The sequence below is a fragment of the Orussus abietinus genome, unplaced genomic scaffold (genome assembly GCF_000612105.2).
Source record: "Orussus abietinus isolate OABI.00-Male unplaced genomic scaffold, Oabi_2.0 scaffold1030, whole genome shotgun sequence".
Lineage (NCBI taxonomy): Eukaryota > Metazoa > Arthropoda > Insecta > Hymenoptera > Orussidae > Orussus > Orussus abietinus.
In genome coordinates, this window is record NW_019395172.1 from 1 (window position 1) to 13,135 (window position 13,135).

At 51.3% G+C, this 13,135-nt stretch overlaps 2 protein-coding genes across 3 annotated transcripts; both read right to left on the minus strand.

The window, feature by feature from the left end:
• Positions 1-303: 303 nt before the first annotated feature.
• LOC105696914 (dnaJ homolog subfamily C member 3) lies at positions 304-4,038 on the minus strand. The gene is made up of 6 exons (XM_012419750.2): positions 3,314-4,038; positions 3,124-3,234; positions 2,799-2,998; positions 2,394-2,719; positions 1,968-2,311; positions 304-1,888 (listed from the first exon to the last, which is right to left on the minus strand). Exons 1-6 carry the CDS (start codon positions 3,360-3,362, stop codon positions 1,470-1,472), a joined length of 1,449 nt encoding a protein of 482 aa, XP_012275173.1. The 5' UTR covers positions 3,363-4,038; the 3' UTR covers positions 304-1,469.
• A 3,426-nt stretch (positions 4,039-7,464) lies between these two features.
• On the minus strand, positions 7,465-12,811 carry LOC105696913 (ATP-dependent RNA helicase bel). Of its 2 annotated transcripts, none has more exons than XM_012419748.1 (9): positions 12,470-12,811; positions 11,682-11,763; positions 10,927-11,013; positions 10,087-10,712; positions 9,474-9,946; positions 9,087-9,391; positions 8,692-9,006; positions 8,351-8,617; positions 7,465-8,223 (listed from the first exon to the last, which is right to left on the minus strand). In XM_012419748.1, the coding sequence occupies exons 1-9, from the start codon at positions 12,512-12,514 to the stop codon at positions 8,129-8,131; spliced, it is 2,295 nt and encodes a 764-aa protein (XP_012275171.1). In that variant the 5' UTR covers positions 12,515-12,811; the 3' UTR covers positions 7,465-8,128. The 2 variants fall into 2 exon arrangements, with proteins under 2 accessions (XP_012275171.1, XP_012275170.1); XM_012419747.1 differs by having other exon boundaries at positions 8,345-8,617.
• Between the last annotated feature and the right edge of the window lie 324 nt (positions 12,812-13,135).

The window sequence follows — 13,135 nt, forward strand, 5'->3', positions numbered from 1 at the left end:
CAAAAAACGGTGAAAGCTAACGTACGAAACCAGAGGGCAGCACAGGATGCAATCGCACGATCCTGCCCGTGAGCAATCTCCCAACTCATCTCTGGGTTTATCTGTTAAATCAGAGATGAGTTGGGAGATTGCTCAGGGGCAGGATCGTGCGATCGCATTCTGTGCTGCCCTCTGGTTTCGTACTTTAGCTTTCACCGTTTTTTGCCCCCAAGGGATCCCCACAATCACGCGACCCTGCCCGTGAGCAATCTCCCAACTCATCTCTGCCGAAAAGGAATGGTTATTTAAAATTTTTATTTGGTGTTTGTATAAATTATATTCAAATATATTTTGAAACAATTATTGGATGTTACGGTATTTACACATGTTCTGAAATTACGATAAGAGCAGACGTAACGTACGCGTATCGTAAATTCGGTATTTCTTCTAAAATCTATAAGTTCATTTACACGTGCCATCTTGCACCAGTTTTATAACCTTGAAAATAGCAGCAGCAGCAGCAGCAGCAGCAGTAGTGGTGGTGGTAGTAGTAGTAGTATTACCCGTGTGGGGTGAAATAAGTTTCATCGTGCTCGCGAAGATTTCTGTCTGCGCACCGCTGCTACACAGACTGGAGTCGGTTTTGCGTTATCCGCTGTTGTATGACGTTTAACACCAGTAGTTAAAAAATCGATGTGAAGCATGTGTAAACGTACTAATGGCAATTAAGTTTATAAATCTTTCGCGCGGACTGATTTATCATCGCTCGAATTAGTCGAAGAGCGCTGACTGGCAGCCCTGCGTTATCGTGCGTGAAAATTGCGAGAGAAACTGCGCGGTTCGACTCTGAAAGAAGCGCGCACCTGTTCCTCCCACTGTCATCGGGTCGAAATCGATGATATTCTAGTCCGTGTCGACGATCACGAAACCTGCAATCGAAATCCTCTCAACGAAACCTGCAATCGTCTTGAACCCGCTTCGACTAGCACTGTTGCTGCAAAGTGCAGCGGAACGAACAAGTTTGAGCGCAACTGCTACACGCGTAGCCCGATCCGGCATCGTGTACACTCAGAAAGTACGAAGACGTTAAATACAAAAAATATAATGAGTATCTTTGCCAGCGAACGCACTAAACGCACTATCAGACTGGTCGGTGTCAAAGGACATGACCGTGGTACATTCTGAGTTGACGCGTCAAGCAAAGTCAAGCAAAGAACGTAGACCGTTCTCGTGGGCGCGTCCACGCGCACGCGTTCCCGCGTTCGTGCGAGTGAATTGAAGACCGAACCAACCCTGGCATAGACCTCGTTATCTTTCCCATATTCGGTTACACCGCGTTTTCGCGTACGCGATCGACTCCGTTTGCTTCCTGAGACACGAGACCACTCGTAGGAGGCTTTTCGAGTTTCGTGCAAAGTCGAGGCGCAACGAGCCTCTTCGACGACGCGCGGATCGCTGGATGCTTACTTTGGTCAACCAGTGCATACGGTCTAGTTAAAATGGAATTTGAACTGGAAGGGCGATCCGTGGAACTGATGGAACTCCTGGAAGGGATTGAACCCGTGTGGATGTTTCCCTGACTCGGGGTCCAGGGGGTCTTCGCCTCTGTCGAACTTGGCTCTCTTCTCCTCGTCGGTGAGGACCTCCTTCGCGGCCGCGATGTCAATGAACTTTTTCTGGGCGCGTTTCTTCTCGTCGCCTTCCTGGAAGTTATCGGGATGCCATCGCTGTGCGGCTTTTCTGTAAGCCTTGATGATGTCGCGTTTGGACGCCGTTCGCGGCACGTCCAGGATCTTGTAGTAGTCGCGCGTCTCAGAAATTTTCTGTCGCTGTTGAGCCTTCTGAAGACCCTCCTTTGCCCGATGGAAATCAGGATCTACATCTAATGCTCTCTTGAACTCCCGTATCGCTAATTGAGACAGAACGGACGCACGAGTTATTAATCATTTTTCTTTTGGAATCGGATTCACAAAAATGCAACGACTTACCATCGTCGAACATGTCCCCGGAAAGATATGCCTCTGCGGCGTTGCAAAGTGTTTCCGGATCATGGCGTATGTTCAATGCATCTTGACAGCTACCGATGGCTTCGGTCGTCTTACCATTTGCAGCGTAGCATTTGCAAAGGTACTGCAACGCAGGCAGACGTACCATCAGCATGTGGGGCTCGGCTTTCAGAATTCGCTGAGCCGCATCGATGCAGTCTTCGTGCTGCTTCAGTTCCTCTGCGATCTCAGCATCCTCTAGACACTTGGCAACTTTCTTAATTTTTTTATAAAATGGAAAGCACTCCTTGTGCTCTGGATCCAATTTTAAACATTCCCTTATCTCTCTGTAAAATGAAACATAACGGGAAAACTTTTAGTTACGTCCCTAGAGCGTAGGACATGTTACGTGTGATGTTACGCGCTTACTTCAAAGATTCTTTGACCTCTCCGAGGTTATATAACATGGATGCTAACTTGTAAAAGCCTTCGGTATTGTCTACGAGTAATTTCGTGGTCAATCGAATATCGGACACAGCATTTTGATGCTGACCTAGAGCGGCGTGACTTTCTGCCCTGAGTTCTCTAAGATACGGAGCCCATGGGCAAGCTTCGATAATTTTGTTCAGAAGTTGCACTGCGGCAAGGTAATCTTGTCTATGAACTAACATTTCTGCAGATTCGACATCCATTTGTAATGGTTCGATCGTATAAAGGGTATTCAAGGCATCCTCATTGTTTGGATCCACCGCTAACTAAAAGAAACCAACTAGTTTAATCCCGTATACTTTGCGCACGGATCGCATCATTTTATATCCATAACGCGTAACCTACCGAGTCAAGAAGATCTATTTTGGCTGCCTCGAACTCGGCCTGTTTTAATAAAATGTTCCCACGCTGTAACCTCGCTACCATAAAATCCGACTTCAACTCCAGAACCTTATCCAGATCGAGAAGGGCCATTTTAGATTTTCCAAGAGCTAAATATATGGTGCTTCTCTTGTAATACGTCAGATAATCGTTCGGGTCACCCTCTGCAAAACACATACTCTATAACTAGGATAACCTAGCGTTTAAACGAAGCATGAAATTCAGAGCAGCAATCTATGCAAGTGAATAACAAGCCGATGATAACGTCGATAAGTGGAACCGAATTTACCAAGAGCGGCGTGATATTGAGACAGAGCATCCTGAAACTGTCCTCTCGCCAGATATTCTCTTCCTAGTTCCAAGTGCCGGTCGATTTCCGGTTGAGAGATGCTCACTGCAACTACGAGGAAGAAAACGCGGTTACTGCATTACAATTCGGTCGGAGGGCGATAACCTAAGAAAAGGTTAGGAACACTTACCGTTGAAAGAAAAATCCAGCAGGACTAGCAGCAGTCCGCAACGATACATGGCTGTACATACGCGTCTCCGAAATTCAATCCGGCCGATTTGACAGTCTCCAGAAGAACCTCACGCACCTTGTGGGTCACCAGTCTATCTCCCAAACTGCGAAACGAACGAGCCACGCCGCCATTGCGATCGTGGTCTTCCGTGATTGGTCCGATCAGCATCAACCTTTTCCCCACCCTCTAGTTTGTATTTGCTGTCGCTCCATGTCGCTCCTACTCGGCCGAAATTCATGGACATAAGAATATGCCGAAATCCAACACCGTTGGATGCAGTTGGATGCTGCCGAAGCGCCGCGGTGACGAAAAATCCTCTTCGCTTATTAGTTGCAGCCAACGGCGAGGCTGTGCGAGCCTATCTTAACCTCTCCGAACCTTGTCCGAATTGGACTGGAGGGAGCTCGAGGGAGTCGATTCCGTACAAATTTCACGTTTTCACTCGGCAGATGTGGAATCGGGTAAATAGGCTCACGCGAGATGACGAGGCGAGAAACGAGCACTCTCATCGAAAATACAGAATCGACCCCATACCGAGCAAGGATAACTCGAAGTGCGGTAAATTGAAAAGGGCGCCGGTTCCCCGAGCAGAATGACAACTCGAAATACGTTGCGGTCCGAAACCCATCGTACTAAAGGCAAGTGTTTCTAATTATTCCAGACGTTCTCGAAGCAGCAATTTCCGAGGAAGTATTAAGACATAATGCTCTCGTAAATCGTGAATACGAAATGTCGAGAAACACACCCCAGACACAGAGAACTGCTGTTGTTTTCTTTCTTCCACCTTTATTTATACGATTCATTTTCTAGACTTCTCCAGCCACTGTTTGCGTAATACTAGAAACGTACAGATCGCCGAGTCGGCACGAGACCGCTTCACGGCGCGTTAATCGCGTCGTAATGATAATAAATTCTACGAATCGACAGCGTCGTCTCTTCGGCACTCCGACGGTCACTCCGACGGTCACTCCGACGTGACCTTTCGCGAAAAATAGGGCTTCCATGGTGAAAGAAGATCCTGAAGGAAAAGTGGGAGCTTTCCGTGCCAACTAACTCAATCTCCGTACGGACGCGTCTCTACGCAATGACCTATGACACGCGATAATCGCTATACGTAGGTTTCACTTAACCGTAAATGCAGTTAGTTATCACTGTCTCGTCGTCCTCCGAGGTACCTCATCGTCGGTACGTCTCCTTTTGTTTTGATTTATCGTTAAAATTTCCGCCAGTGAATCGAGATTCGCTGTCGCAGCTTCTCCTCGTTCCCGTGTGCCGTATGTAAATATGCAGGGTTTTTCGCTAACCGAAAGAATCGACCGCGTTCGTCCAGTCTAAATCGTCATCCTTAGGATTCCATCGTCGCTCAGCCGAGCCTACGAACGAATCGACTCGGATCTAATCGAGGCCTACGACGTAACCATAGAGAAACGGATGGACCTTTGGTTAAATGGTACTAAATTTGCCTACAGATAACGACGACGAAAATCCAATCGGTTCAAAGGGTGACTTTACATCTCCGTTACTTTACGCGACCGTCGACGCACTTCTCAAAAGGGACGTTTCGTTTAATCGTTCAACCTGATTTCGACAAGGAACCCTCCATCGTGCATCTCATTTTTCTGTTCTTTCCTTCCTCCCTCCCTCCCTTCCTTCCTCGCTCTGTGGACGTGTTTCGCATTTTATCTACCGGCGACTTTTTGTTTAATAACTGGCAATTTGTTCAAGGACCACGCCTAACTCGCAACTGCGGAAATCGGCCCGAATCACTTGTTTGTCAAATTAACGGACAAACTCCACTCAATGTTCGAGCCTTTTCCCACCGACAGTTGCGTCTATTGTAAGGCGAAGTCGTTGCTGTAACCAATGTAATTCAGAGAACCAGACGCAGCTCCTCGGAAGAAATAGCCTTTCGACGATCTACACTTTTTCGAAATTCTCCGGCCTACTCCCCATGCTTCGTTATTTCGATACTTTACCCCAACGTTACGACCTGACCAATGACCAACAACCGATTCCGTATAGTCGCGTATACTCTACACCTAACGCGACACCTCGGCAAACGTCGTTGTATCATCGATGCAACTATCTTGCACGATTCCGCACCGCCCGTGCATCGTTTCAACTCGACGCGTTGGCATTCGAACTTCCTATTGAAATATTCTCAACACAGGTTTGCTTTCGTTGTTTCTTCCTAATCATTTGTGCATAGACCGTAACGATCCGTCGCTGTAATTTCTCTCTATCGCGACTGCGGTCACAGTAGCCCTGAATCCTCCTTCCTCCCGGTATTTAATACGCTTACAGAGAATATTCCCGTTTAGATTTCAAGTTCTGCCGTAAACGATAAATACAATTTTCTCATTTCACGCCCAGGGCGTGACGTAAATCATTTGCATTGCAGCAACTCGGAACACTTGAACTTATCCGTGATATGCACATTTAATATAGAAAAAATTGTACTTATCTGCAGAGAGGGCGCCTTTCGTTTAACTCGGTAAAATACATCAGAGGTGTGTGCCGCCAATTCTTCCAAAGATGGACAACGACCGAGTAACTTGAAATTTCGCGATATATACGTGAAACTATTAAGTCCCGACAATTTATATCCTTTCAACGTAAATATTTAACGACTGATCCGCCAACGAACGGCATACAATTTTACGTTATGTCCTATTAATAAATTCTCTTCCCAGCTTTTACAGCTGTTGAATTACCAATAAAAAAAGGACCGAAAACCTCAACACTGTTGACCTAATTATTAGCTTATTCATTGTAAATTAAATGGCTCTAATTAAACGATTAACGCAATTCCTCGACTGCCAGTTAACTAATTGATAATGTAACCGTTGTAGTCCATAGGACGTATGTGTAGAAACTACCTCATGAATCTACGTAGAATGGCGATCTTCCGAAGAATTAAAATCCCAATTTCTTTAACATGTGTAATATTTTTCCTAATAATCTCCACCCGTCCCGACTTCGCGGACTATCGTAAAATAAGTGTCCCCAGATCGCTCGATATCACAGTCGCTTTATGTTTTGCATTTTAGTTACTTCAACTTTATGTATTTACGATTATTACTTAATCGGTTTATATATAGACGTATGTGTAACATAGCGTGATGATAAATATAGTTATAAAATATCAATACGAACGCGCCTCGAACCTTATCGAGCTATTCCCTTTAATCCGCGTAATCTCTATTACCCACGTTTTATTGGCGACGTCGTTTAAATCTCGTTTCGTCGGAACATGATTAAGTCAACTCGAGTTTTACGGATTTTGGCAATACGGTCGATGTTAATTATGACCGACCCCGAGGAGAATATTTCTTTTCCTAATCGTTAGGGCAGCTTATGCTTGAAAGATTTTCATGCATTCCATTTCGTTCTCCCTGTTGCTTTATCCACATTTTAGTAGATTTCTCGTTTAACTGGCAGTACCGATTGATTGATTGATTGATTGATTGATTAATTAATGTCTTCCCTTTTTTTATATATACCCGAAGTTCCCCGAATGGAAGTCACCCTCACAAAATAACGACATGAAAGAATCCAAAAGCTAACGCTCTCGGCTATCCGACCTCAAACGATTGCAAATTCAATATCGGCAATTGTTAATTCGACCAATGTCTAACGTTAATTGAATTCCACGTTGATTATTGCCACGCACGCTAACAATTGTCAAAAGTGCATTTCTTCGCACTGAACCGGAAACAAAAAGGTCACCCTTTCGGTAGTCTGACTTTACGATCGGTCGGTACCAACGCGACAACCTGGTTTATACTTGAAACTAAAAAAGGGAAATGAGAAAGAAAGAAAGAAAGAAAGAAAGCAGGGCAACCCCCCATTCGATCCAATTTCTCGCTAATGGTTGACACGACCGATGCAACGAGATCAGCCAGCTAACCACCCGCAAAACGTACTCGATAATGACTTTATTTCTCCGTCGATCGCAACGCTGAAGCGGGCCTAACGATTCTCCGAAAACGAGGGGGGAAAGAAGAGTAAATCAAAGACGGCGGTCGTCGCGGACTCGACGACGGAAGTGAAACTAACGAAACGTACCCGTCAGTCGACAAATCGTGAGTTGAAAGAACGAAGAACACTTTACGGAACATACTTCTGATGCATTGACTCGCGTGCGTACGGGATCATGCGGAGGACCGCGAAAAACTCGAGAAACTGAGCTCGTCGGCCCGAGGCCCGGCCGTCCTCGGCGTGACACCGAAGGGGGACGGTCGTAATCGAGTGGCGCCGCCGCATCACCCCGTCCCACGTTCGTCGACTTCATCTACAAATTTATTAAATTAAATAAAGTCACAACGAGCCCTGCAGCCTCGACAGGAAAACCCTAAGAGACCGTGCCCTCCCCTCGACCGAGTTCGATGCTCGTTCCCCCGCGGAAAGCGGCAACGATCGATAACGACTCACGGCCCTCTCCAGGAGAATCCTCGCTCCTCCACCTCGGACCTAGTCGGTCGGCACGAGTCGGTCCGGTGACGAGTCGTCGGATGGTACCTTGTGTGTGTATGCGCGCGCGCGCGGCTACACGCGTCCTCTCGCTCTTCTCACTCTCACTCCCTCTCCCTCTCCCTCTCCCTCTCCCTCTCGTCTCGCTCGTCTCGCTCTTCCTCGCGGTACGTGCGCGCGCCATCCTTGTCTAACGTGGGCGAGTGTTCGCGCGTCCTCTCTTACATATAATTGAATTTGCGTGTAGAGTAGTAGTTAATGGTAGTAATAATTAGTGGCGTTGGGAGTCGGTAATAACGTCTACTTGTCCCACCAGTCGGGACCGTTGCTGCTGCCGTTGTTGGCCGAGGTGTTGTACGAGGAATTGTAAGTGTTACCTCCGTAGCCACCGTAACCTGAAAACAGAATGGATCGATACAGGAGCGATCGCCGGTAGATCGGCGGCCGATCCGATCCGATCCGCTCCGGATCCACCCCGCCTCCGCGCGGCCGTAAACCAAATTGCGGAATACGAACCCTCACCTCCGTAACCTCCGGGTCTGGAGGGGCCGTTGCTTCGGATGGGTCCGGAGCTGGGCTGCTGGCGATAGTCCCTGGCCCCGAAGCCGCTGAAGCGGCCGCCACCGCTCTTGGGAGCCCCCGGTCGTCGGCCGCCGCCTCCAGAGTGTCTAGCCTCGGCGAACATGCTGTCGAGCCAGGACGGCAGCTCCTGGTTGGCCTCGATCAGCAGTGACACTAGGTCGCGCACCAGGTTGTGGTTCTTGTTGTTGAAGAAGGACGTGGCCAGACCTGAATGGGGGCAGAGGGCTCGTGTGAGAGAGGGGCCGGCAGGAGGTCCGGGGCGGTCGCGGAGACGCACTCACCCAGGTTCCCCATTCGGCCGGTACGGCCGATGCGGTGGACGTACTCCTCGACATCGCTGGGTAGGTCGAAGTTAATGACGTGCTTCACGTGAGGAATGTCGAGGCCGCGCGCGGCCACGGCCGTGGCCACCAGGATGGGCGCCTTGCCCGCCCGGAAGCGGCGCAAGGCGTCCTCACGCTCGCGCTGGGTGCGGTCTCCGTGGATGCTGGTCACCGGGTAGCCCATCTGGTGCAGGAACTCTTCGAGCGTGTCCGCGCCCTTCTTCGTTTCCACGAACACCAGGGTCAGGGCTTCCGAGGTTGACCCGTCGCTCGCTTTGAACAGTTCCCCGAAGGATTAGAAAGGACGGCGAAAGGTGGGGCACCCCCCACGGGAGCAAAGCGCGCTTACTTACAGATCTCCGAGAGGTTACTCGCTTGCAGCAGGTCGAGCAGGTAGGAGCGCTTGTCGTGATCTTCCACCCAGACGATCTTCTGCGTGATGTTCTCGGAGGTGGAGCCAACGCGTCCGACTGCTAGGAAGATGTAGTTGCTTAGGAAGTCTCGGGCCAACATCTGAATCTCCTTGGGGAAGGTGGCGGAGAACATGAGGGTCTGCCTCTCGCCAGTGGGCGGCATGGCGTCCTCCTCGACGATACGTCGGATCTGCGGTTCGAAACCCATGTCGAGCATGCGATCCGCTTCGTCCAGGACCAAGTACCTGAAACGGAATCGAGCCCATCGGTCAGGCTTCTCTGCAGGCTCGATGACCGGGATCGATGGGATCAATCCAGGACACTCACCGGCAGTTCTGCAAGCCAATCTTTCCGCGACCGAGCATGTCCACCAAGCGGCCGGGCGTCGCTACGAGGAGGTGACAGCCGCGATCGAGCTCTCGCATCTGGTCGCCAATGTTGGACCCCCCGTAGACAACGGCAGGGCGCATCCGGGAGCGATAGGCGAACTTACGCGCCTCGTCGTAGATCTGCGTGGCCAATTCCCTAGTCGGAGCCAGCACCAGCCCCAGGGGATACTGCTTGCGCCTCCCGGAGGCGCTAGCCTGGATCGGGGGCGGACGCGGACCGCACTCGTAGATCTGGTTCAGAATCGGCACCAGGAAAGCCGCTGTCTTCCCGGACCCGGTCTGGGCGCAAGCCATCACGTCGCGACGCCCGATTATGATCGGGATCGCGTACTTCTGGACCGGCGTTGGCTTGTCGTATCCCGCCAAACTGATGCTGTTCTTTATGATCTCCGTCAGCTTAACCTCGTCAAACTAGAAGCAGAATTGGACGTGAGTACCCGGTGTAGGATGGCTCGGGGACGAGCGTCGGATTCGAGACGGGCGCCTCTCCGCTCGGCGTCGTCTCGAGCCCGGGACGCTCGGCCCACTCCAGACGAGAAGGCGACACCCACGGATGTGATGTGCGGTGGTATGTTGTCGCCCGTGGCCTCGACCGGGATATCCTCGTATTTGCTAAAGTTGATGCCGGTGTTGCCTGTCCCGAAGAGCTCCATCTCGAGCCTCTCGTCCCTGGTGGTCGGAATGGTCCAGTCGACCTCGCCACGGCCGCCGCGGCCGCCGCCGCCACCGCCGCCGCCGCCGCCCTCGCGGTCGTCCTTCCATCGGCCGCCGCCTCCGCCACCGCCACCGCCACCGCCGCCGCCGCCGCCACTGCCCATTCGGACGTCGCTCCTGCTCTCCTGCCAGCGGTCGTTTCTGGGCTGCTCCTGCCACCGGTCGTTGCCCGTGCCGCCGCCGAAGGGTCGGTCGACGCCGCCCGGGTACCGGAAGTCGCGCCCGTTCTCCTGGCCGACATTGCGCCGGTTGCGTCCTCCGAAGTTGCCAAAGTCGACGTCGTGGCCGCCCCGACCGTCCCTGTACCCGGGTCCCGGGGCAGGAGCGGCGCCGCCGCCGCCGCCGCCGCCGCTGCCGCCGCCGCCTCGGCCTCTGTCCCTGTCCCGGTCACCGCCTCGGTCTCGCTCCGGGAACGGCCGGGCGTTCAGCGTCGACTGGTGCTCACCGCTGGACGGCGCGTTGCCTGGGAACGAGACGCACTCGCCGTTAACGTCTGTTCTCGCGGGCCGACGCTCTCTTATGCCTCTACGTCTCAAAGGAACCCGTTCGCCCTTTGAGGACCCGACTCGACCTGGTCCGCCTTCGAACCGACCGATCTCGACTGTGCTCCGCGGTGGTCTTTCCTCGCCGGGTGCTCATAGAGACAAACGGGGACGTCTCCGGGGTTTTGTACATACTTTCTAATGGTATTTCATGGCTGCTTTCATAATTGTAGAGTACAGGGGAAGAACGATCAGGATCATATCTTGGTTGTCCGGCAGCATCTGGTAGAGTAGTAATTATAGCTTAGAAAGGTGGATAACCGCGATGACCTTTGGCACCCGAGTACCGATTTCTTGTCAATTACGCGTTAGCTACTTCATAGACGAATAATTATCCATTACCGGTGATCGGGTAACGTATGTCTGGAGTACTACCGCTTACGGAGAGCAGGATACGTTTCTCGTTTTAACATTGGACCGTAGAAAGTAGTTACTTTTACCGAGTACAATTATTTAGATTCGTCGGAGCACCTAATTTTAAGTGACGCTAATCCGTTCGTTGACGTAAGGATCATTCTTCTCTCGTATGATCTCTGGAACACGCCGAAACTTTGAAAAGCTTGTTCTTTGCCCTAAGAGTCCGAGAGGTAAACGATCAGTAAAGAATACGTATACATAAGTGGACGACATCGCATCATCTAAAACCAGATGTTAAGCAAGATGCGGTGCTCCTCGTATCGTTTCATATTAAACCAGTTTTTTTGTCGTACCCGTATCATAACCTATGTTTCTCATTTGACAAAAAGCCAATCGGCTCGATACCATGTTTAGATGATTTTATTCGATTTGCTAAATACGCTAAGCCTTCATTTAACAGTGACCGATAATCATCCTTTACAGAGAAATCGATTCGAACATGACGTACGCCAACCTTTCCAGTAAGTACTTACTTCCAGATTTACTGCGCAAATGCGGTGGCACGTAGCGACCCCCACTCGGTTGGCGGGAGCCCTGCAAGTCCAGACCAGCTAGCTGAAACGATGAAAGGAGAAAAAATGAACACGTAACGTCAAACTTGTAAAACCGCACAAAACTTGGGATCCATACGACGTCCATTAATCTCGAGCCTCGATCGTCATTTACAACCTACTTCGGAAGTGAAAGGACCTCGTTGTGAAATCCCTTATGGCCACGGTAGAGTAAGCGATAAAAAACCTGCGAATTTCTGGCAAGAATCCGAGCAGCTAGTTTGGCGGCGGGACGCGCGACCAGGTGCAAAGAGTCAGGTGGAACGAGAAACCGTGAGTCGCGCCCCTTCATCGAAATAAGCGGACTCGGACGAAATCGCTCGAGAATCCACAATCGACGGCCGAGAAATCGAGAGAGAATCGAGAGGGAGTAGGAGGTTCCGACAGCCGACGCGCAAAGCCCCGAGATCGGTCGCTAACGGATCCGCCATTAGACCTCCTAACGGGGTCTCGCGGGACTCTACGGCCGCCTCGAGGTCGGGCCACCTCGCGGCCCGTCGAACCATCCAGAACTCTCCGGAAGCCGTCCCGGATCTCGGTATCCCGCCTACAAGAGAACAAACTTGGAGGCGACGTACGAGAGGCGCATGGCGGGAGGTAGGAGGCTCGACGGTTGTCAGACGGGGTCAGGCGGAACGAGTCCCATTGTTCCCGAGCATCGGTCGAAAATCCGACCGTCCGCAGGAGAATCGCGAGTTCGCGCGGCGTACCTGCTGCTCTAGACCTGATCCATTCTGGTTGGCTGCATTACTCATATTACTCCGCCTCGGTGCGTAGTTTTCGTGGCTCTGCTTGGAAGCGCTCTCTTGTAGGCTCTTGGCTGGTCAATGGATCCAGTGGAAAAGACCCGTGGCCCGAGTCGCGGTGATCGCCGGAACGGTGTCTTCGACCTTCAATCGCAGAGTAGGAGACGCGTATCGGCCGCCTGCCGCACGATATACCGACACGAAACAAGCTCCGTCCACTGTGTGTCCAACGTCGGGACTGAGAGAGAAAGGCTCCAAAGGGCAGCACTTGACGTCGACGCAACAAAAATGGCCGAGCACAGCCGAAGCGAGTGAACGCAAGATGGCCGAAGCGTTACTTCCGCCCGAGACGCCCTGCGGGGGCCGAGTTCGCTGGTGCGCCGCTAGGGTATGCGCGCGTCAGTCCTATCGCGTGGCGCCACGAGCTTTGAACGCCTGAGGGGTGGTCATTCAAAGTGGCCGAGATACCTTCGTATCCAGGGTACGATGCAAAGCAGACCTTCGTAGGAACATCCCATGTCTCCTTTCCGTCATGATATGAATGTGCATACCCGAACGGACTGGCTTGGTTCAGGGAGAGGGCGTTCGCACAGGGAGCGATGCATAGGGGACTGGATTACGCGGCGAAAC